The following is a 25,196-nucleotide window of genomic DNA, read 5'->3' as shown; positions in this document are numbered from 1 at the left end:
TGCTGAGAGTATGTTGTAAGCAAAGCCATCAATAATTTATCATAATTATGCAGAAGTAAGGCCAGACATTCCATTGGCTCAGTGATGCACATCATTGAAAAGTGGCCTGGGAGGTGGAATCTTATTTTTCCCACATGGATTATTTAGAGCTGTAGTGTGAACAGTTAAAAAATTTTAATTTTTATAAATCCCTGTACTCTTCATTTAGTGAGAAAAATAACGCTACGCCCTGACTTGATAGAATTTTCAAGCAATGTTCCTATAACCAAGTTATTAATATATAGAATTAATCCCTCGGATTACTGGTGCATCTCTGCTAACACAGGATGAGAATATCTTTCAGGATTTGGCCATGCCACAGTCCCTGGGGTGACTGTCAGGTCCTGTACACTCCTTTGAAATGTGAGGGCTTTTGATTAGAAGGAACAATGGATATTCTTTCTTTCTGTACTATTATATTATTATCATTCTGTTGCCAGAACTCCCAGTGGCATCTCATTGCAAGGGAGGCTGGAAAATGTGGCTTAGCTATGTTCTCAGGAAGAAACGGAAACAAGTTTTGTTGGCCACATAGCAGACTGCCATGGAAACAGACTCCAGCCATCCCAGAACGGATAAACAGAGGGTCAGTGATCCCAGCTCCTTCTCCTACCAACTTGTTTTATCCCCACCAACTTGAAATGCCTCTGTTGATCACTGCTGAATTCCCATGTATGTGTGTGTGTATATATGTGTATCTGGATGCCATTCTCATTCACTGATTCCTGGGCCATAAGCACACTGAGGCTTTATATTTTGTTTTGATATCATTATTATTTTTTGGAAAAAATATTCTCCTGGCATATTTCTTTATCCAGATAAACTTTAGAGTCTATTTCTCTGTCTTCCTTAAAAAAGGAAAGCACAAATAAGTAAACAAAAAATCCCACAGTCCCCCTATCATGTATTATTAAAGATATATTCTACTCGAAAACCTCATACTACTGGGGAAAATGAGCATCACCTGACAATTGGTGTTTTCTGACTCCGGGGAAGTATGCTTTTGAAAAAGCAAGCTTCCCTATCCGACAGGGGCTAACAGCATTATCAGCAGGGCATTTATAAATGGCTCGATGTTTAGAGTTCATATTTCATCTTCAACTCTATTTGTTGCATTAGCAAAATGAAGCTCATTAAGCTTTATTCTTTTAGCTCATCTCTCCGAGCATCTGAACCCGCTAATACTCAGCTTTCTTGTCTGGAAGTATGTAATCTTTCCTACATCACACTTGAAAGTTCAGCTCATTCCTAAACCTCCAATCAAGGCTATGAACTTGTTGTTTTCAGAGAGGCCACATCTGTGCACAGACCCATTACGCCATCTGTTAAAGTGGTCAGAGTTCATCTTATTGCCTCCTTTGTGGAAGGACTTGAACTGGAAAAGCATGTGTTATTGAAAACACAATTTTCCTCATCATTATGCTTTCTTTCTAGCCAGATCATAACCTGCCAGAAGTCTATGGAGCATAGTGTGAAAAGCTCTTCAGAAGAGCTGTTCTTAAGAGATTAAATGATTGCCATCTCTGGCCCACTTCTTTTATCTCATAATCAAGTCCACGATGATACTAGATATCTCAGCTGAAGTGATTATATATTTGAAATAGACATGGCTTTCTCTCCATTCATATTTCACACTGTTGAAGGCAGGATCATTTTTTCCCCCTATTTATATATGTTTAGGGATCTTTACACCTGTCTGCAGGGTTGAAGACTCAAAACTACTTTTTAAAAGCTAAAAATGCCTGGGGGGTGGCTTGCCATTTTAGACTTCTGGTAAAATACACTGGTAGCAGATGAGATCCAGTGTAGATTTGTCAAAATGCAGAGCTGTATCAGCGTAGCAATCATAGCCCAGCCATTCGGCTTGACCAGCTAGAAGCTTGGAATTCACAGCAGCTGAGACACTTGCCCAGGGTCACCCAGCCTCGCTGAGACAAAACCTCACTCCTGGGCCTTTTCTGGTGGGCCACATCACTCCCTGCTGTATTGAGAGCAGGCCTCTTAGACAGATATGGCATGCGGCAGGAACAGAGGACCTAGTGACCCAAAAGTATAGGAACCAGATTTTTTTATTATTAGTTCAGAGAGACTCACTTTGGTTTTTGTTCTTTACCCCTAAAGCTCTCTGATATAAGCTATTTTCTGCCATCACAATTTCTCTTCCAGAGACTCAAACTGAGTAAAAAGATCATGTCACTATGTATTAGTGGTTCTGTTAAAACACTTGATAGAGAAGGAATATGAAACTCTTTGCCAGAAATGAGACTTTGGGCTATATGTTGATTGCATTTATCCACGTGTGCACAAGTAGTCAATAATCACACGTTCTGAAAGTACATTCTTTCCTCCTTTTAAAATCCCTCTAGTTTTAAATAAGGCTCCTTGTTTTAAAAACCTGGTAAATAGGAAAAACTGAGTCATTATTTATGGTTGGTCACTCTGCCAGCTGTGACTGCATCTCACATCCCTTTTTCTTTTTCCCTGGACTGGAGAATCTGTTCTGTCACCGTTCAGCTCATAATCACAGCTAAGGCAGTGTAAACAAAGATTTTTGTTGGATTGCAGTGAGAAAGTAACTTCTTTAGAATGCAGAATTGTAGAGACTAATTCAGCATCGTCAGATAGCACCCAAAGGGAAAATCTGAATTATTTCAGGGTTTCTTTCAAAATGGAATAATTGTTTCAAAAATATTGAATTTATGAGTGTCTCCTCGATAGCTACCAAGTTCCAGATATTGCAAAGTTTAGAAAAGGTTTCAGGTGGGATACCTGACATGTCAGGATGCTTTTATTTGCACATACCAGGAAATACTTTTTAGACTGCTTTTAACAACCCAGGGAATTTATTGGATCAGGTAACTAAGAGTTTTGAAACTGGGCATGCTTCAGGCCTGGCTGACTAGGCTCCAACTCACTCTCTAATTCTTCTGACTCTTCCCTTCACGGTATGTAGCACCATTTTCAGGCTGATAATTGACCATGAAAAGCAGATGCATAAATTTTTAGATCAGTGACTCAGAGAACTGTTATGGAAGTTGTACTCTTGTGTCAGGAAAGTGACTGCTGTAAGGTCATGTCATCTCTGCATCCCAGCTGTCCAGTGAGAGAGCTTCTTCTTAGCTGACAGACAAAATGCCCAGGCTTCATTATGACTGACCCAACTCTTTACCCAGAATCCACCTGCCAATGTAGGAGACGCAGGAGATGTTCAATCCCTGGGTCAGGAAGATCCCCTGAAATAAGAAATGGCAACCCACTCCAGTATTCTTGACTGGAGAATCCCCAGGAAGAGAGAGGAGCCTGGCAGACTACAGTCCATGGGGTCACAAAGAGTCAGACACAACTGACCGCTGAGCACATATGCACACAACTCTTTACCCATCAGCAGTGGTCAGAGGAGGAATGTCATGTCCTAAGTAGCCAATGATCCCTCAAACCAGTCACTATGGTAAGGACAGGGGGATTAAACTGGTTGGCTTAAGCTAGTGGGATCCCACTTCTGGAACTTGGGGTGGGGATCCATTCACCCAAACCACGCAGCTGAGTAGCACAGGTGACGGGGAAGTACCGACAGCATGCGCTGTGTCTCTCTTCTAGTCGCAGAACCTGGTCCTAAGGAGGCCAGAGCTTTGCCTGGCTTGTGTCATCCTTTCTTCCTGGCCTGCCTTTTATCCTCCATAGTTCATCCTAAGTGGCCAATCCCACCACCCGCCCACGACCAGTCCATAGCTATACCTCTGTGTCCAGAAAGCAGAAGAACACTTATACATTGAGGAATACACGATCCTCAGTTCAGTTCAGTTCAGTCGCTCAGTCGTGTCTGACTCTTTGCAACCCCATGAATTACAGCACGCCAGGCCTCCCTGTCCATCACCAACTCCTGGCGTTCACCCAAACTCATGTCCATTGAGTCGGTGATGCCATCCAGCCATCTCATCCTCTGTCATCCCTTTCTCCTCCAGTCCCCAATCCCTCCTAGCATCAGGGTCTTTTCCAATGAGTCAACTCTTCACATGAGGTGGCCAAAGTATTCAAGTTTCAGCTTTAGCCTCAGTCCTTCCAAAGAACACCCAGGACTGACCTCCTTTTAGAATGGACTGGTTGGATCTCCTTGCAGTCCAAGGGACTCTCAAGAGTCTTCTCCAACACCACAGTTCAAAAGCATCAATTCTTTGGCGCTCAGCTTTCTTCTCAGTCCAACTTTCACATCCATACATGACCACTGGAAAAACCATAGCCTTGACTAGATGGACCTTTGTTGGCAAAGTAATGTCTCTGCTTTTGAATATGTTATCTAGCTTGGTCATAACTTTCCTTCCAAGGGGTAAGCGTCTTTTAATTTCATGGCTGCAGTCACCATCTGCAGTGATTTTGGAGCCCCCCAAAATAAAGTTTGACACTGTTTCCACTGTTTCCCCATCTATTTCCCATGAAGTGATGGGACCAGATGTCATGATCTTAGTTTTCTGAATGCTGAACTTTAAGCCAGCTTTTTCACTCTCCTCTTTCACTTTCATCAAAAGGCTTTCTAGTTCCTCTTCACTTTCTGCCATAAGGGTGGATCATGGAAAAAGGAAGAGAGTTCCAGAAAAACATCTATTTCTGCTTTATTGACTATACCAAAGCCTTTGACTGCGTGGATCACAATAAACTGTGGAAAATTCTGAAAGAGATGGCAATACCAGACCACCTGACCTGCCTCTTGAGAAACCTGTATGCAGGTCAGGAAGCAACAGTTAGAACTGGACATGGAACAACAGACTGGTTCCAAGTAGGAAAAGGAGTGCGTCAAGGCTTTATATTGCCACCCTGCTTATTTAATTTCTATGCAGAGTACATCATGAGAAACGCTGGGCTGGAAGAAGCACAAGCTGAAATCAAGATTGCCGGGAGAAATACCAATCACCTCAGATATGCAGATGACAGCACCCTTATGGCAGAGAGTGAAAAGGAGCTAAACTACTCACCTAAGGTCGAAATACCACGTATTGTTGGCAGACTAAACAGTATTAAATAAGGCGTGACATCAGACAATGAAGAGAAGATCCCCTTTTTCTGGCTGTCCTTGGCATTTCAATTGCCTGAAACTTCAAACTTCAGAGCTCTTCTGAAAGGCAATATTTAATTTGCTCTAAAAGTCAGTTCCCAAAGAGAAGAAACTGATCTGTTTCAATAGTGAGTTCCCTGTTACCTGAACGAGACTCTGCTGTGCCACGCTACCCATGATGGAAATTTAAATGCCCGTGAGGACTTCTTCTCTCAAACTTTCCTCTGTGTCAGCAGAGTCTTCCTGAAAGCAGAGCTTTAGATGAGGGCTACGCGCAGGTTGCGTGTTTGGGGTACAACCTCGGGGAGCAAGGGAGGACCGGTGAGTGAGGGCAGGCCTGAGGTGAAGGAGGGCTTCCCCGAGTCCCGAGAGCCACCCCAGAAGGACCAAAGGAAAGTGGCTGTCCACTGACACCTGTCCCCTCACGGGTCAAGAATCCCCTCGGGGGCGTTGACGCCTTTTTTCATCCTCGCGCCTGTGCGGGCGAGGGCCGCCCCGGGGTGAGAGCCCTGGCGGACGGCTGGAGGCACGCGGCGACGGGAGGCACCGCGGCAGAAGATGCGAGAGGCGGCCGGGAAGGCGCGCGGCCGCGCGGGGGGAGGCGCCAGGCCCCGCCGCGCAGGCGGCCGCCAAAGGCCGGAAGCCCGCTGGAGGCTGCTTCCGGCTCTCCGTGCGTCTGGGTGGCTTCGCCTCACGCCCGTCTTTAACAAGGCAGAGTTCACGCACGCGTCGCCGACCGAACGGCCGCCGAGCCCCGCGGCCTCTCCTCGCGAGCAGGCCAGCGCGCCGGGGGGGCGCCGGGGCCGGAAGGGCAGGGCGCTCGCGGGCTGACGGGCGCGCCGCCCAAGATGGCCGTCCGCGCGCGCGGGGGCGCCTCGCTGGGGGCGCCGCTGTGGCCCCCGCCGTTCAGTCGGCATGACAGCGCTGCAGGACGGCAGTTTTCACTTTTTCCCTTTAAATTACCCCGCGACGAATCAGAGAGAAAGAGGGCCCCTCTCCCTTTCCCCCCGCCCCTCAAGTTCCACTCAGAAAACTTCTCTCATCTCAGTCTTTGCCTCCACGTTGAATTCCTCATCCATGTTTCAGGAGAGCGAAATGGGCCGTCCACTTCCAGCACCCGCGTGACTCTCCCAGTGACTCAGAGCAACTGCCGACTGCCGGCCTGTGCGCTGCGAACACAGACGTGCCCGCCGCTGGCTCTGTTAGCACCCCCGAGGGCTTGCCTCCCCGGAGGTCTTCTCTGGGCTCCATCAAAACCTTGGTGTCGGCGGGGCAGCGCACTGAGGCAACTATCTGCCTAATCCAGCCAAGAAACACGGGTGCCTCCCCTGCCCCCAAAGCACTTGTTTGGGGCCAGGGGATGGCTTTAAAGCAGTTTTCTAGTGAGTGTAGATTTAGCTGGAATGTTCCAGAGAACGGCTCCACCTTTGGCTCCTCTCAGTTCAGTTTAGTCGCTCAGTTCAGTTCAGTTCAGTTGCTCAGTCGTGTCCGACTCTTTGCGACCCCATGAATCGCAGCACACCAGGCCTCCCTGTCCATCACCAACTCCCGGAGTTCACCCAAACTCACGTCCATCGAGTCCGTAATGCCATCCAGCCATCTCATCCTCAGTTGTCCCCTTCTCCTCCTGCCCCCAATCCCTCCCAGCATCACGCTCTTTTCAAATGAGTCAACTCTTCGCATGAGGTGGCCAAAGTACTGGAGTTTCAGCTTTAGCATCGTTCCTTCCAAAGAAATCCCAGGGCTGATCTCCTTCAGAATGGACTGGTTGGATCTCCTTGCAGTCCAAGGGACTCTCAAGAGTCTTGCCAACACCACAGTTCAAAAGCATCAGTTCTTCTGTGCTCAGCTTTCTTCACAGTCCAACTCTCACATCCATACATGACCACTGGAAAAACCATAGCCTTGACTAGATGGACCTTTGTTGGCAAAGTAATGTCTCTGCTTTTCAACATGCTATCTAGGTCATGTCCTACTCTTTGCGACCCCATGAACCGCAGCACACCAGGCCTCCCTGTCCATCACTAACTCCCAGAGTTTACTCAAACTCATGTCCATTGAGTTGGTGATGCCACCCAACCATCTCATCCTCTATCGTCCTCTTCTCCTCCTGCCCCCAATCCCTCCCGGCATCAAGGTCTTTTCCAATGAGTCAGCTCTTCGCATCAGGTGGCCAAAGTATTGGAGTTTCAGCTTCAACATCAGTCCTTCCAATGAACACCCAGGGCTGATCTCCTTTAGGATGGACTAGTTGGATCTCCTTAGTCCAAGGGACTCTCAAGAGTCTTCTCTAACACCATGGTTCAAAAGCATCAATTCTTGGGTGCTCAGCTTTCTATATAGTCCAACGCTCACATCCATACATAACCACTGGAAAAACCATAGCCTTGACTAGACGGACCTTTGTTGACAAAGTAACATCTCTGCTTTTGAATATGCTATCTAGGTTGGTCATAACTTTCCTTCCAAAAAGTAAGTGTCTTTGAATTTCATGGCTGCACTCACCAGCTGTAGTGATTTTGGAGACCAAAAAAATAAAGTCAACCACTCTTTCCACTGTTTCCCCATCTATTTCCCATGAAGTGATGGGACCAGATGCCATGATCTTAGTTTTATGAATGTTGAGTTTTAAGCCAACTTTTTCACTCTCCTCTTTCACTTTCGTCAAGAGGCTCTTTAGTTCTTCATTTTCTGAGGGTGGTGTCATGTGCATATTTAAGGTTATTGATATTTCTCCTGGCAGTCTTGATTCCAGCTTGTGTTTCTTCCAGTCCAGCGTTTCTCATGATGTACTCTGCATAGAAGTTAAATAAGCAGGATGACAATATACAGCCTTGACTTACTCCGTTTCCTGTTTGGAACCAGTCTGTTGTTCCATGTCCAGTTCTAACTGTTGCTTCCTGACCTGCATACAGGTTTCTCAAGAGTCAAGTCAGGTGGTCTGGTATTCCCATCTCTTTCAGAATTTTCCACAGTTTATTGTGATCCACACAGTCAAGGCTTTTGGCATAGTCAATAAGGCAGAAATAGATGTTTTTCTGGAACTCTTGCCTTTTTTATGATCCAGCAGATGTTGGCAATTTGATCTCTGGTTCCTCTGTCTTTTCTAAAACCAGCTTGAACATCTGGAAGTTCACAGTTCATGTATTCTAGCTCTGTGGTTTTCAACCAGGGATGGTTTTGTCCCGCGACCCTCCCAGGAGACACCTGGCAATATCTGGAGACAGTTTTGACTGTCCCAGTGGGGAAGGGTCCTCCTGACATCAGACAGATAGAAACCAGGGATGCTGCTAAACACCCTACAGTGCACAGGCCTGACAGCCCTCATGGCAGAGAGTGATCCGGCCCCAAATGTCAACAGCATCGAGATTGAGAAATCCTGCTGTACTGAAGATTTAGACATTGTGAAATAAGGTCACTTGTTTAGAAAATTCAGACCAAAAAGAAAGGAAATACTCCTTCAGTTGAAAAAGATATCAATACTAAAGAATATTTTAATCCAAGACAGCCCATAAAACAAATTTGTGTTTAGTTTATAATCTTCCACTTCTGCCCAAATGAATATAAATGTGTATGAGGTTACAGTTATAATACACATAGGATTTATTCTTGTTTCCACATAAAAGCATCACTTTTATAGTCTTTACATCATTTCAATAGAGAATGCTCCATGTTTCAATTCCTTCCCTGTTTGTTTCTCTCCTTCCCCCGCCCCTTTTTTTTTAAATAACTTTAGCAAAAGCACATACTCTGCTTTGAAATCTGAATTTGGAGACCTAGCAATGGGGCACTTGTGAATTATTTTACAATGAAAAATATTTTCAAAACATTACAAGAAATTAAGTGTTAAAAGTGTTAGCCCCTCAGTTGTGTCCGACTCCTTGTGACCCCATGGACTGTAGCCAACCAGGTTCCTCTGTCCATGGAATTCTGCAGGCAAGAATACTGGCATGGGTTGCCATTCCCTTCTCCAGGGGATCTTCCTGACCCAGGGATTGAACCCAGGTCTCCTGCATTACAGGCAGATTCTTCACCTTCTGAGCCAGCAGGGAAGCCCCTTAAAAGAAATTGGTATGATGTAAATATTGTTGCACAAGGAACATGTACTACTTGTGAGAAACATTTGCTGTTTATGTCTTTTTAAAATTTAAAAACAACCTGTTTTTCTCTAGAATATAATGTTAGAGCAGCAGTACAGCTGAGCTTAATAAAAATTTCACAGTGTGAAACCCTGGCTCCTTCAAGGTAGGGACCACTTCGCCTCTCGATCACAGGGAAACATCTCTTCTGGGCTAGGTCCACGCCACATCCCAAAAGGAGAGAGAATCTTGCTTAACAAATCAGGATGTACAAAGACAAATGCTAAAGCTTATGGTGATAGAAGTAATTATAACCACTTATCTGACAAGTCCAAACAATGTCGGAATTTTAACAGATAAGAAAACTGTTGGGATTCAGCTGAATGGACAGAGTGTAGACCCGCCTGAAATTCTCAGTGTATCGCACTGTCGCCCTGGGTCCTCTGCCCTTCAAAGTCCAGATAGGATTGCCTGGAACTCCCATTCCACTCCCTGTGGAATTTTACAGCACTTTATAAGCTTTTGCAAGTTTCTGGAAGGCCTGTGGCTCTGAGTTCTCCTTTCTCTCTGAGCTCGTTCAGTTGGTGGGTCATCTTCCCACCCCCACACTGACTTTTCCTGCTCTGTACCACACCCACTCAGACTGAACTCATCGCTGAACTCCATCCTCTGTGCCAGATTCGGTGCACACCCCAACCGCACCATCCCCTCTCAGTCTGTGTGGCTGTCACAGTCCTTGGAGAAGATAAAGAGAAGTTATGACACGCAACGCAACCAACCTCAGAGTCCGCAGAAAGGTAGCAGTTAATTCAGGGCCTTTTGAGCACGGGGCCTCTCTTGGGCCAGTTCCCCTCATCACATCCCAGCCTCCTCCCCACCCGTCCGTAGGCCCTTCTTGCACCGTCTCTCTCTTTTTTCTCCTCACCACATGGCATTTGGGATCTGAGTTCCCTGGCCAGGGATCGAGCCTGTGCCCCATGAACTGGAAGGTCGATGTCCTAACCATTGGACCACCAGGGAACTCCCTCTCTTGTCTTTCTTGTCATCTCCTCCACCCAGATGGTCCTAGAATGTTCATGCTGAGTGACACAGAGCGGTTCCACTCTGGAGCTCCTACTCCCCAGGCCCATTCCAGCTCTCCATTTGCATCTCAAAACAAACAAATCAAAAAGTCTTTAATTTAACTGGCTTTACATGGCTAGAAAGCAGTTACTGTTGTTCATGGCTTTATTTATTTTCCCTTCATCTATCTTTATAAACTTCACTCCTTTAAAAAGCCAGCTGTGAAATATAAGCCCTTGTGTGTGTGTGTGTGTGTGTGTGTGAGTGTGCGTGTGTGTGTATCAGAGTGAAAGGCACTCAGTCATGTCCAGCCCTTTGCAACCCCATGGACTGTATAGTCCATGGCATTCTCCAGGCCAGAATCCTGGAGTGGGTAGCCTTACCCTTCTCTACGGGACCTTCCCAACCCAGGGATCGAACCCAGGTCTCCCGCATTGCAGACAGATTCTTGACCAGCTGAGCCACCAGGGAAGCCCAAGAGCACTGGAGCAGGTAGCCCACCCCTTCTCCAGCAGATCTTCCCGACCCAGGGATCGAATCAGGGTCTCCTGCACTACAGGCAGGTTCTTTACCAACTGAGTCACTAGGGAAGCGTGTGTGTGTGTTCAGGCTTCTGTTTCATTTGTGTGTGTGTATAGACATATATTCCTGTGTCCAGCAAAAGAGCAGTTACTTCAGTGGCTTCAAGCGCTTGGGCTTCAGCTGTAGGGCAGGTCAGATGCAGACGTGTCCAGTGTTTTGCTATGGTTTCCAGCTTCCCGCTCTTTGTCTCTTAATAGTTCAGCCTGACCCTCAAGGGGTTCCTCCCGTTCATTGCTCTTCTGGGCAACCTCCGTTTTTGGAGTCCATCTCTCACTTGGACTCTCTTGCGTCTGGTCTGTGTTTACAAAATGTGGTTGGGCATGGAGACCGCGACTGACCATTCCTTACGGGCCCCTGAGCGATAGCTCCTAGGTGCCACCATCAGAGTGTTATGTCTCTGCCTAGGATTTTGACTCAAACAGTGAGGACGTACTTTCTTTAATCCCCCCAAACCTCCAGAGAGGCGGTGGGTATTCCACAGTGCCATCCACTGTCTCCGCAGGTTCCCTTATTCCGCAAATTCCTTCACTCTATAAACAGTCATTGCCGACTGTGGGCCAAGAGATGGGAACCTTGCAGCAAACAAGAGAAAGTCCTTGCCTTCCCAGCGCTTATTTCTAGTTGGAGGTGGACTATTTCAGTGCTGAATGTGTGTCAGTGATGCCAAGACAGCACACTCTGGTTTCAGAAGGAGAGTGTACTCCTTTCAGGGTTAAACAGCGTAAACAGAAACGATGAACCTTTTTGCATAATGACGTCGGCTTCATCTCTTCAGCACCACCGACTGCCCACCAGCACATCTGCTCTTCCATCACACAGCAATCTGAGTGTGGGTGCTGTGAGAGCTTCCTTGTTTAGAATAATGCCATCTGCAATGAAAAACAGTATTTTAGCTTTTAAAAGTATAGCTCTGAAATGTGAATTTCCTCTCCATTCTCCCTGAGATGACCATGATATGTATGTGATGAGGAGACGGTATTTTACCATGTCTCATTCTAAATATAAACATGACGCTCCTCCATTCATTATAAAAATGCCACTCTAAGCTTTATGAATAAACTTTCCCATTCTAATACCTCTTGGTTATACTGTAACCATTTTATGATGGGAAGCTTTGGCAAAGATAGCAAGAAAAATAAAAAGTTAATGCAATTACAAAAAGGTTATTTACTGAGAGAATCAGGCAAAGGGGTTTCCTTTTCTACAAGTATTCAGCATCTCAATAAGTGAATAAATGCACACACACACATATATAGAAACAGTTTATCCTAAATATTACTTTTCTAAGTTATCCACTTAACTCACCCTCTGAGATTTATAGTTCAATCATGCCAGTTCAGAGTGGAAAGAAAAAAAGGTCATTTATCTAATCCAATTCCTTGGGAAAAAATACTTAGGCAATATTAAGAATCTTCAATTATCTAATTTAATAAAGGGGATGATTTATACTCTGTAGTCAGTAACATGTGATACTGATTATTTCTAATCCCTTAGAAGAGATCCGACATTCCGCTTTTGGTCCTGTACAGCATGAAATTGTCATGTATATTTCACCAAAAGAAGCAGCAAGAATAATGGGCCTTGCCGTCTGCCGTCATTTTACACTAACATACTGCAACATGGTTTCGCCCTGGGGCAGAGAAGTAGGGATTTTTCTTTTCTTCAAAAGAATGAAAAATTATTATCACTCTATCCCGTACCATTATAGACTTCAGAGACTTTGGCATGAAATATTCAGAAAGTTTATTTTAGAATTCAATATTTTAAAAGCCTGCTTTAAAACTATTACAGTGATTAGTGGCTCTGTTACTTGGACCAGGTTTGGTTTAAAAAGCCCTTTGTCCTGGTTGATACCATTTGCTGTTTCCACAAAATGTGGTTTGTGCCAACCCAGGAGCACCACATAAGGCTAGTAATGCCTTGTTTTAGAACGCCCCCCACAGAGGAGCTGTGATCACAGCTCGACAGTTCCCTCTCAAACACACGCTTAAAGGAAGCACTGCTTTCACTGGTAGCGGCCGAACGTATTGCTTACACCACGACTTTCTCCCTCTGCCGTGTGTTATGTCAGCTAGGGGGACTGAGCACCATTTCTCTGCTCCCTGTTCAAAGGAGCAATGCCCCTGTCTCAGTGGCCCTAGGGACACTTAGGCGCAACCCAGCTGAGGCCACCCACACCCTCAGCCGACCAGTCAGAGGCTCACGCCTTCACCTCTCCTCCTAGGATTCAGAAAAGCTTATCAGGTGTTTGTGAGGAATTAACTGAGCTTCCGAGGCCACGAATGAAGTCAATGAAAACTCCCGGAGCTTGAGTTAGCTGCGTGGTGATTGCAACACGACCCCTTCTGTCTGGAACATCCTGTTTACATAGGGAGATGTGTGGGATAGAGTGTAAAGCCCATGCTTGGGAATTTAACCGTCCTGACTTGAGTTCCATGTCTGTTACCAACACAGTGACCCTACCAGCACATTGAACATCACTGTCTGCAGAATGGGCGCATCCTGGCATCTGTGCACAGATTCAGTGAGATGAAGGCAGTGCGAGGCAAGATGCCAGTCTCTATAGTTATTTACTCCCAAAATGCTTTTCCTTTTTTAAAATATTTATTCGTTTGGCTGCTTCAGGTCTTAGTTACTCCCTGTGGAATCTTCCTCGTCGAGCATGAGCTCTCTTTTTTTAAACTGTGGCCTGCATGATCTTCTTTAGCAGTAGCATGCAGGGTCTTTTAGTTGTAGCATTTGGGATCAAGTTCCCTGACCAGGGATCTAACCGGGGCCGCCTGCATTGGGAGCAGGGAGTCAGCCACTGGACCCCAAAAGGTTTTTCTTACCTCTTAATTGTTTACTCCACACTTCTGTTGTGCAATGTATGATGGGAAAAATCAAAATGGTGTTGGTATTGCTAAGAGCTCTCTGCCATGGGGCCAGGAGATCAGTAAGGAAGTGTGACTTACAGACATCAAGGTCCTTTGTCATCCAGAGCACCTTCCAGAAACTCAAGATACTTACTGGACTCTTACTCTGAAACAACTTGTGAGTCCTCAAGGACAAATATTTTCTGGCTTGAGTCAGAGTCAATCAAGTTGTCACTGGGCAGCTTTTAACAACCCTGTGGCTTTTCATCTCTTTTTCAGGACACTTTCAGGGTTACCGAAGTTTGTATTTCCTGAATTGCAATTCTTCCAGAATCCAGATAAACTCTCTTCTTCTTTGCAGCCTCCTGCCTTGCTTTTTTGGTTGACAGATGCATGTATATTTATTGACATATCACAGAAAAAAATTGCAGGATGGCTAGAAAAACCATCACTCCTGCCTTCTTTAATATAAAAAATATAACTTTTACACTTGGTGACATTCCTTTAAATGTATTGAATATATCATTTCTGTAGGTTTTAATAAATACTTTTTCCTTTCCTTCTCTCCTTAGGTATTATCAATGCAAGGGAAAAAAAAAAAAAAGGATAGCCATTGACCTCAGCCTTCCTGCAGATAAGACAGAGAAGTGAAGTGTGGAAGTGGGGTGAAACTCACCATAAATCACTTTCTGTTTCATTTTCCAGGGAAGTCGATCAAGACTCAGATGGTCATGTCAGCTTTAAAGACTTCGAATATGCCATGAACTCTGGACAAAAGCAAGCCTAATTACGGTGTACTGCTTGTATGCAACTTCTGGGGAGACCAGAATAGAGGGTGATGTAAAGAGATGTCAGATTGCACCCTAGCGATGGTGTCATACTCCATACCTTCCATTAAACTCTTTATATGGTCTTCAGATGCTCACGACTGCTTGCATCTCAGACTCCTAGAGGTGGTTATTATGATTATAAGTCATCTTCTTCCATGTGGCCCCAGCCCTAAGTTCGGCTGCTGCTGGCACTGCCACTGGGGTCGTCCCCAACCCTTCCTCTTCACTTGCAGCCCCCGACTCCCACCCACATCACAGGCAGGGAGGCTCCACTCGTTTCCTGGTCCTCGACACCCACCCAGAGGCTCCCTGGCCCTCAGCAGGTCCTAACCCCCAAGGAGAGGGTGTTTTTTTCCTGCCAACAGTGCCGGTTTCCTTTGTGCGTTCAGCATCGGTTGATCAAATAATAGCACCTGCACGTTCTGAGTGCTGACTATGTTCCAAGCAGTGAGGAAGGCTTTTGGGAAACAAAGACTAAAGACTTCTCTAAGAAAAGGTACCATGGGATTTCCCAGGCAAGGATACTGGAATGGGTTGCCATTTCCTTCTCCAGGGGATCTTCCCAACTCAGGGATCAAATCTGTCTCCTGCTTAGCAGGTGGATTCTTCACCAACGAGCCACCTGGGAAGTCTACAATGTATCATTAGTATTCATTAAAATCATCACCAAAAAATGGCCCTAGAGCACTTGCTATGTAAGACAGAGAGACAGATTGGGCTGTAATTAGTAAGTCTTTTCCAGCTGTACACGCAGAGGAAGAATAGGGTGGGAGCAAAAACTTATCTTCAGAATCCATTAGAATGGCCTGGGCCTGGGGTTCTGCAGCAGAACAGCAAGCCCTGGGCTGCCCTCTCCTGGACTCTGACTGGTTCTGGGAGGTTCTTCCATGCACCAAGGGTCTTAGCTATCTGTGTACCTGTTCTCCGTGCTCTGCCCATCCACCACCTGGGATCTAGGGACTATGACCCTGGACATTCAGCACTTATTTTAAATAAATACTCATATCAATACTAATATTTTATCTGGAAGTGTTCAGAATCCCAAACATTAACAACACTGTGAAAACATCTAGTTTAAGTCAAATTTTAAAAGGTTTAAAGGTCAAAGAAAAATGTAAATTTGTCAAATAGAAACATTAACCAAGCATCCTTCTAACAGATTATTAGCAGATAAACTTACTAAACTGTCATAAATCAGAGGAACCTAAAGAGACTTCACAACTAAATGTAATTTGGTGTTCTGGATGGGATCATGGAACAGAAGAAAGGACATGAGGTAAACACTAGTGAGGTGTGGAGTTTAGTTCCTAACACTGTATCAATATTGGTTCATTGACTGTGACCCGTGTACTGTAGCCAAGGACACACTCAGAGAATATTCATCACAGGAGACTGTGCAAGCGTGTTGGAACTCTCTCTCCTAGCTTCACAATCTTTCTATGAACCTAAAACTAGTCCAGAATAAAAAGGTTGTTAAAAAATAAAGTCTTATCCAAAAGTTAGCATATGGTAAGCATCCAAAATGAAGAAAACTTTGAAAATTATTAAGAAGTACAAATGAAGTATCATTCAAGAAAAAAAGGAGATCAGCAGTATTGTTCAGCATTATGTGTGATTTTGGACAAATTGTTCTGACTGATGAAAAGCCCCTGGGCAGTTTTATTCAGCAAGCATGTTTATTGTGATTTGAAGAGCTGAGTCATTGGTCTTCATCTCAGTACATAAGTGATCCTGCTTTTGCAATTTTTAATTTGAAAATTAGAGCAGTTCACCAACAAAATGCCAGCACTCAGTAACTGCCAGAATACCACAGCCTTGTATTGCAATGACTCTTTGGACCTTATTTCTCCCTGGAGACATGACAGGAAAGAAGGAGAAGTCACATCCTCCCGTTGAGTGGCAGGCAGGAGGCCAGGGTGGGAACAGCCACTGGGCATCTCCTCCGACCCAGGGTTAGTCCAGGCGCGCCTCCGTCTCGGTGACAGAAACCTCCCCCAGACCAGCTTAGGTGGAAAAGGAATTTTCTAGGAAATACTGGACTTGCCTCTGGAGTCTAACTCTGGGAGGGCAGCTGTGCAGCTGGGTTTCCAGGAAAACACGCACCAACAGCAGGCGCACCTCTGGACTGTGCCCCTGCCCCATGGCCCCCGCCAGCCTCGCAGCACGCTCGAGAGGAGCCGGCCGTGACCTGTCCCGCCCCAAGGGCAGACACCCTAGGTAAAGGGGCTGCAGCTGGCTCAGGATCAGTGAACTCTGATTCATCTTGAGAATATAGGCTTGATCCCTGGACACTCACCCAGGTCTGCTGAGGGCTGGTCACAGGGAGAGGAAGTCAAATAGAGTGTGTGTGTGTGTGTGTGTGTGTGTGTGTGTGTGTGTGTGTATGTGTGTGTGTTAGTCGCTCAGTTGTGTCCAACTCTTTGTGACCCAATGAACTGTAGCCCATCAGGCTCCTCTGTCCACAGGATTCTCCAGGCAAGAACACTGGAATGGGTTGCTATTCCCTTCTTCAGGGGATCTTCCCAACCCAGGGATTAAACCTAGGTCTCCTGAATTGCAGGCGGATTCTTTACTGTCTGAGCTACCCGGGGAGGTCATTGTATTTTCTTTTCCAGAAGAAAGCCACATGACCTGGACCTTCTCTAGGAGGGAAGGCACCTCCAGGATTTGATACCTTGGAGGGCCAGGTCTTGGGGCAGAGCAGAGACCAAAGGAGGGAGGGGAGCTGAGAAGCTGCTCATGTCACTGTCCCCCTGTGGCCCCCCAGAACCCAGCCCCAGCCCTCCTCCTGTAAGCTTCGCCCCAGTTTCCCGTGTCCAGGCCCCTGCCCCACCCTCGCCCCAAGCCACGTGGTTTCGTCTGCCCTGTCCACCCGTTGGTGTGCCTCAATTGAACCGTCCACAGATGGGCACCTGTGCAAGTGGGCCCGCTCAGCCTCTCCCCCAGAAGACCCCAAGGGCGAGCGAGGGAGGCACAGCTTGCTCCTCTGGCCGAGCGAGTGGGTATGATGCTGGGCCAAGGGACAGGCGTGTCTGCCACCACGTGGCATGAAAACCTAGGCAGCTGGTTTGCAACTGAGAGCAGGAAGTGAAACAGACACCGAGAGGGGGACAAGGAAGGAGCTAGTGAGACCCCACGGTGCTGGCTTCTGGGGAAAGCGCGTGCGCAAGGCCCAGTCGTAGCCCTTTGGGTCCTATGAGGTAACCCTCTTTCCTTCCAGTAAATCTTTCTGCGCAAGCCAGCTGGAGTTGCTCTCTGTTATCTGAAACCAAGAGAACCCTAACTGTTAGGAGCTCAGAGCCAAGGACAGAGTCCTAGGTAACAGCAACATTCACTGGGGCAACAGAGGAAGAGTCTAATAAACAGACTAAGGAGAAGGGAAGCGGGAGGGAGGGGGCAGGGCACAGCCTTTAAAGGAGGGACACAGGCAGACACGGCAAACTGACTAGAACTAGGCGGGTCCAAGATGGCAGACAGGCCAACTGCCTCTAGACCCTGAGCCTCTGGGCACGCTCGTCATAATACAACAGCAAGCTAGATGAGACACCGTGGGCACTGTGGTAGGCCCAAGGTCAACCATCAAGGTCCAAAAGTGGGTGGTGGCCCAACTCCTGGAAATCCCCACCCCTTCCCCCAAATAGCTAGAATACTCCTCCCACTCGCTAGGTGATGAAATTACCCAGCCCTGTAAAAACTGACAACCCCGTACCCTGGTCTGCTCTGGGCTTCTGAGATGGCCCACACTCTGTAGAATGTGTTTCTCTCTAAATAAATCCACTTTTTACTGTCACTCATCTCTCACTGAATGCTTTCCGCAATGAGACATCAAGAACCTGGACTTCATGTAGTCCTGCACCAGGTGTGTGATCTCAGTTAAAAGACCGTGGCTTCAAGTCCCATTCTGAGTTGATGGTTTCAGAAGTGGCCAAGGAGGGTAAAGGAAGCTGTTGCCAATTCTCTCTCCCTCAGGGGTATCAGGGAGAGCTGATGTTTCAGTACTCTCAGCCTCAGGCTCCCCTTGTGGCAACTCGGAGGCTATCTCTCAGAGGTCACCAGTGATCCACCAGGGCCCAAACCCACCGGCCCCTCTCGGACCTCCTCCCACTGTCCCTTCTCTGGGGTCCTCCTCTCTTTGGCTTCCGTAGCGCTGTTCTCTCGTGACATTTCTGGGCCTGTGTCTCCCCACTCTCTTCCTGTGTCTTCGGCCCTCTCATAGGCGTTAGTATTCACCAGGGGCCTCTAACTGGCCAGCCTGCTAGGCCAACAGCCTCTCCAGGGATGAGCTCATTCTCTGCCGCCTTTCTCGGTGCGATTCCACCAACACGCCTTTGCCTTCAGTCTGGGTCTCTGCTCCGCCCAGATGCGTGTTCTCATTTGCCTCTTGGACACTTCCGCCTCCCTATAAGCTCATTGAACTAAAATTGGACTCGTTTTCCCTGATTTCCAAAATTGGCTTCTCATTCTGCGTCTTCTATTTCTGTTAATGGCCCCGACCCCATTCCCCCGCACAAGCCGTCACCGAGCCAGCCGCCTCGGAAGCCCTCCCAGCCCTCCCGTCTCCCCATCCTCCCCTGCGGTGGCGTCCAGTGACCCGCGGCGTCCTGAGCCCGCGTCTGCAGAGACCCCCGAGACCCCGCCTGCCGTCCCGCCTGGCCTTCTGTTCCCGTCGGTCCCTCCATGTGTCCCTCTGTCCACTGGTGTGAAGATGAGCGGAGGAGGTGCTGGTAAGGAAGAAGCAGGCCCTCGCCATGGAACAGTCCAGCATGGCAGCTATCTTCTCAAAGCACAGCTAGAAGTGGTTTTCTCTCTTCTCAAAGCCTTATAGTGACCCTTTCTATTGGGTCATGGCTAACTCTTAATATGCTATTCAAAACCTTCCCTAATCTAGTCTCCACTTGTCTGTTCAGCTTTATCTTCACCACTACCTCCACCATCCCATCCCACAGCCAGGTGACTCAACACACACAGACCCTTAGCCTAGAAACACCAAAATAACAGCTAGATCTTTGCCCCAAATAGGAGGCTAACAGATAACCTTGGAGTTCATATCTGATGAGATAATAGAGAAATACAACCAAAGCTAAAATTCCATTTAAAAAACTGGACCACCTTCATCCTAATGAATATTTTTCCCTTCCTAGTTGTCACTTTCAGAGGGAAAAAGGGGGGCGGATTGTGCTAGGTGTTCTGTATTATTTTATTTTATCCTTGAAAATTGATGAGACAGACATTTGCATCCTCTTTTTTAAGAGGAAACCACCTCAGAGTCTCAGCAACTTGGTGCAGGCTGAGTGGTGGCGATGGGTGGAGTGTAGGGTGGTGATCAAACCTGTCAGCCTGACTGAGCACAAACGACTTCTATCCCACTGCATCACTCCCAGCGGGAAGATGATCCGTGGCTCTAGGCCATCGTCTTTGGCCACATGCCGGGGTCCAGCCCCAGTGGATCCAGGGAATTCGAAGGGTGGACGGCGTCGGCGTGGAAAAACTTGTTTATTTATTAAAGTAAGATTAGATTAAGAAATTATAGTGTAGTAAGAAGATTAAGTGGAGGAAGAGGGCTGAATAGCTTGGTTTACGCGGAAGGCCAATAAAATTCCAGACAAGGAATTTGCACCATCTACGTTGGGCCACCGGCGCCCGCTTGAATATCTAAGGGTGCCTCGCCTTAAGCTCCCTTTCTCGCGGATCTTAACAGCCGGGGCAAGTAAGTAGACCTGGTGAGCCTCCGTGCTCCAGGTGGAAATTCAACCCGAAATTAAAGTAAAGAGCAGAGAGAGGGAAAGAGAGAGGAGAAGAAAGAGAGAGAGAGACACGGGGGGAGCCAGAGTGCCAAGAAACCAGGCCGGGAGACTAGTTAGAGAAGCTGGTCCAAGAAGCTGGCCCCTGGCCCCAGAAGCTGGCCCCGGGAAGCTGGCCCCGGGCCCCCGGCCCCTGGCCCCGGGAAGCTGGCCCCATCCTTTATTGTTCAGAAGGCCTTTTATACTTTTGATAAAACACAGAGATCAATGGGTAACACAAGATTATGTAGCGTTCGCAGCTCAGGCTCTTTCTATACATCATTTGGTATACAAAAGGTCTCAGGTGATTTACATTATCTTCTGGCCAAGAGGCTTGTTAACACTTTTTGGCTCTCTTCCTTAATGAATGTTAATCTTGTTTCCCCTGAAGTGTTTTTCTTTAATCTACATCTCCTTAAAGCATTAGCATTAAAGTTACATCTCTATAGAACAAAGGTGCAGTGGGACACAACAAAGAAGGTACTTTAACTCAAAGATCTAATGTTGCCAACACAAGGTCTACTACTTGTTTTTCTAACTATATCTAAAAATAAAGGATGTGAAAATTTGGCAGCAAATATTGACTCTACAAATGAAACCTTTAATCAGTCCTATTCTAAAGATTTTGACTCCTCGGAAGCTCCTACATTCCTAGGATGTTTTAAGCTTCCTGTGCCTCCTGCGGTCAGGAGGCCTCAAACAATCACACGCGCAGCTGTACGAGTCCTGCAGGCAGGCTAGAAAGCCATCAGAGGGTTTTTTGGATTGAAACACTCTTTCAAATGCAGAAGACTAAAGCCCTGAATTGACTTTTTCCAGAAAATGTCAGAAGAGTGGAAAAGCAGAGCACAAAAGCCAGCAGATTTTTGCTGGGGTACATGCTTAGGAATTTCCAGAGGGGTCCCTGAAGTCTGAGCACGCCTTGCGTATGTCAGCTTCCTTCCTCATGACCTTGTCACGGGCGGGATTCCTCACACTGGCTCCCGGCAGCCACACTTTGCTTCTGCTCCAAAATGAGTTTATCCAGACTCACTGGGCCATCCCGGGTCAAGCTTCCATCACGTGACTGGTATTAAATATTAATTCCCATCTTGCACATGACCAAGCTTAGCCCAAATTACCTTGGGTTATTAATCAAACCCACTTTCAAAAGACAAAGATTTGCTACCAGAGACAATATCTTTTAAAAGGTGCTGCCAGCTGGAAGGGCAATTTTCAAAGATGATAAAATGCTCTGAACAGTGTGTGTTGTGGGGGAGATAAGTTGCTCAGTCGTGTCTGACTCTTTGCAACTCCATAAACTTTAGCCCACCAGGCTCTTCCATCCATGAGATTTTCCAGGCAAGAGTACTGGAGTGGGTTGCCATTTCCTTCTTCGGGGGATCTTCCTGATCCAGGGATTGAACCCAGGTCTCCCGCATTGCAAGCAGATGCTTTACTGTCTGAGCCACCAGGGAAGTGCCCTGAACAGTGGAAATATTTTTTAAATAAATGTGCATGCTCACTGGGCATCACTCACTTATGTGCATTAATTTTTAACAGCATTTTCAACCATCAGCAGTACTCAGGGTTCATGCGTCACAGAATTGTAATTTAGGGTTAATAAAAACAGTTGGTTGCTTTCCTTTTTCTTAGTTTGTAATTTTTGAGAAATCTGTTTAGAGCTGCAGAATTAGACAGTTAAAATACATACAAATGGAAATTTAATGGCATGAGGAACAGCAGCTCATGAAGTGACCTTTCTTACAAAACACATTTAAATTGGCTTGGCCACATGGATTCAAAACTGGCTGAAAACAATTTAACATAATAAAATATGGAGTGTTCAATCTAAATTTCTCTTGGGTTGCTAAATTGGTAAAATGCTCAGAAGTGTGAATCAAAAAGAACATTAACTTCACAGAAAATGCAGATTAATTTATATGAAAACATAAACCAAAATCCAAATATACTCCTTATTTTATGATTTACTGATACTTGGTGGGAGAAAAAGACTTCAAAGGAGAACAAACCAGTTAGGTTTGCTGTAGTATATTCGTTAGGCAGAACAATTTCAATACTATTAAACTTATAGAAAAAAAAATTGATCAAAGGTCTAGAGACACACTACAAGCATTATCATAATAACAGCTATTGTAGGTTTGATCGTTTTCTTTGTTTTAAAGAAGGATGCCAACCTTGAATTTAAACGATGTTCCTGAGGTTAATCATGGCAGAAATAGTGCTCGAGGCAATCTCTTCAGCAAGGTCTCGCTGCCGCCGCCAGCACTCCTCATGGGTTGAGATTCATTCTTTTGTCTTTCTTTTCCTCCCTTTACCCCTCCTTCCCTCCCTCTCTCCTTCCCTCCTTCCCTTCTTTCTCCCTTCTCTCTCTCCCCTCCTTCTTTCCTTTTTGCCTTTGTTCCTACTCTCCCCACCACACCCATAAATAGAATTCCATATATTACACCATCCAGGGTTCTGTCTGACCTGCTTTTTGACTAATGTCCAACCTTGTGTCAACAGATTCCAATGCCTCCCACTGCAAATTGAAACTAAAGTTCTAGTGTATTTTACGCATTTGATCAAATATGAAAACTTTTTGACAATTATCTCTTCAAACACTTCTTTCACGACATTCTGGAAGAAAATGCACTCTCAGAATCCGGTTATACATGTGTTATACTGATGACACTATCTGACATGCCTTCATTCCGTCTCCTCCTCCTCTTTCCGAGTTTAACTTTTGGTGCAGTAATTTCTATTCATTCATTGCCAGTGGGAATGCAAACTGGCACAGCCACTTCAGAAGACAGCTTGACAGTGTCTTACGAAGCTAAACATAGTCTTGCCAACTGATGCAGCTATCATTGTTGTTCATTGGTTTTCTGCTCAAATTGTTTTTTTCACTCAACTGATTTGAAAACTTCTCTCCACAAGAAAACTCGCACAAGACTGTTATTGCAGCTTTAGTCATCATCACCCAAAACTGGAAGCAGCCAAGATGTTCTTCAGGAGACAAGGGTGTAAACAAATATGTGGTACAACCATGCAATGGAATTATTACCCAGTGATTAAAAGAAATGCGCTCTCATCAGCCCACAAAATCACACGAGTGACTCTTAAATGCATATTTCTAAGTGAAAGAAGTCAAAAGTGAAAAGACTACATTTGCTGTGCACGAGTATGACATCCTGGAAAAGGGGGAAACAGAGTGATGACTAAAAGACCAGTAACTATCAGCAAGGGGTGCTGAATAGGGAAGGCACAGGGATTTGTGAGTGTGTGTGGCAATATATAAGATGAACCTAGGTCATCCTGTAGTGCTAGAAAGAGGACACACTCAGAAAACAAAACAAAAATTAAAAAATAAGCAAACCAAAGCAACCACATATTGGTGGGCTGGTATGTCACAGGAACACAAGAACCAATTCTAGAAAATTTCCACGTGGTCAAAGCTGGAACAATTTGAGTAACAAAGAAGTATTGATTATAACCCAAAGTATAAAATAAATATCTGTGAGTCCACACTGATTCAAGTAAATGGTGGAATAAATAAACAAATGGAAGAACTGAGACAAATCTCATTTGCATAAGAATTCCAAATAATTGATGTAGGTGCCCTGCCCTCAAAGAGAGGGGCCGTGACTCTCCATCCCTGCAGTATGGACTGCATACAGTGACTTTCTTCCAGGGAGTACCAGATGGAAGAGGGCAGACGGGAACAGTGGTGAAGCCTGATGCTAACCACCTGAGCCAGGTGATCAAGGTCAACATTAACAGGGATAAATCTTGTCGATACTGTGTACTTTCTGTATGTGATGAAAATGACACTCAGCCTCTCTGACTTTCCTCCTCAAACCCCGCAGCCTCAGTGCAATCATGAGAAAAACAGCAGACAAATCCCAACTCAGAAACATTCTGAAAAATACCTGACCAGCACTTCTCAAAACTGTCAAGGTCAAAAACAAAGAATCCTTGAGAAACGTCACAGCCAAGAGGAGCCTAAGGAGACGTGACAAGTCAATGCAACGTGAGAGCTGAGATGGGAGCCTGGAAACAGGAGAGAGACACTGGATAGAAGCCATAGGAAACTGAATGAAACATGGGTTTCGGTTAATAGTGATGTATCATATTATTTCATCAATTCTAACAAATGTATAGTACTAACATAAGGTGTTCATAGTTGGGGAAACGGTGTGAGGCATGCGAGAAGTCTACACTATCATCTCAATTTGTTTTTTGTAGACCTGAAACTGTTGTAAAATAAAAGTTTATTTAAAAATTTTCAGATGTGACTGTATGGTGGAAATTGTATCCCTTGCCACTGTTTAATTTATAGTCAAAGCCCAGATGTCAATTAAAAATGTGTAGGGACTTCTCTGTGGTCCACTGGTTAAGATTCTGAGCTTCTGATGCAGGGGGTGCAGGTTCGATTCCTGGCAGAGGAACTAAGATCCCACATGCTATGAGCTGCAGCCAAAAAGTAAATAAATGAATTTTAAAAATATGTAAAGCGGGTAGATGGCCTTTCAAAGTAAGGTTGTAGGATATATCGGCAGAAACCAGAAGATCACCACTTGCTGCTGCTGCTGAGTCACTTCAGTCGTGTCCGACTCTGTGCGACCCCATAGACGGCAGCCCACCAGGCTCCCCCGTCCCTGGGATTCTCCAGGCAAGAACACTGGAGTGGGTTGCCATTTCCTTCTCCAATGCATGAAAGTGAAAAGTAAAAGGGAAGCCGCTCAGTCATGTCCGACTCTTCGTGACCCCATGGACTGCAGCCTTAATGGCACTTTTATAAGACTCTGAACTCTCAGCAGTGTCCACTGGACTCAGGCTTTTGCCACACAGAAGTATGTTCACGTCCGGTTATATGGGCTGGTTTCTGACAAAGAGGCCTCATGGATCTGCCCTTGAATTATGTTTGGAAGAGCTCGGAA

General features: G+C 45.9%; 1 protein-coding gene and 1 long non-coding RNA gene across 4 annotated transcripts in view; one reads left to right on the top strand and one right to left on the bottom strand.

Annotated features, from left to right (window-relative positions):
* The window catches only part of EFCAB11 (EF-hand calcium binding domain 11), a 173,354-nt gene extending 158,773 nt beyond the window's left edge, over positions 1-14,581 (top strand). For 2 of the 3 annotated variants that reach the window (XM_004010836.5, XM_060418486.1), the window contains one exon: positions 14,370-14,581. In XM_004010836.5, the coding sequence (XP_004010885.3) occupies positions 14,370-14,451 (82 nt within the window). In that variant the 3' untranslated portion in view covers positions 14,452-14,581. Of the gene's footprint in view, positions 1-479; positions 626-14,369 lie in introns of all 3 variants that reach the window. The other variant, XR_003589981.2, reaches the window with a different exon arrangement.
* Positions 2,810-5,662, bottom strand: LOC132660091 (uncharacterized). Its single transcript, XR_009601315.1, has 2 exons — positions 5,231-5,662; positions 2,810-5,146 (listed from the first exon to the last, which is right to left on the bottom strand). It is a non-coding gene; the product is annotated as an uncharacterized LOC132660091 (long non-coding RNA).
* Positions 14,582-25,196: the final 10,615 nt, after the last annotated feature.

This window comes from Ovis aries, chromosome 7 (genome assembly GCF_016772045.2).
Source record: "Ovis aries strain OAR_USU_Benz2616 breed Rambouillet chromosome 7, ARS-UI_Ramb_v3.0, whole genome shotgun sequence".
NCBI lineage: Eukaryota > Metazoa > Chordata > Mammalia > Artiodactyla > Bovidae > Ovis > Ovis aries.
The sequence above is the reverse complement of the archived record's forward strand: the minus strand, read 5'-3'. Positions and strand labels throughout refer to the sequence as shown.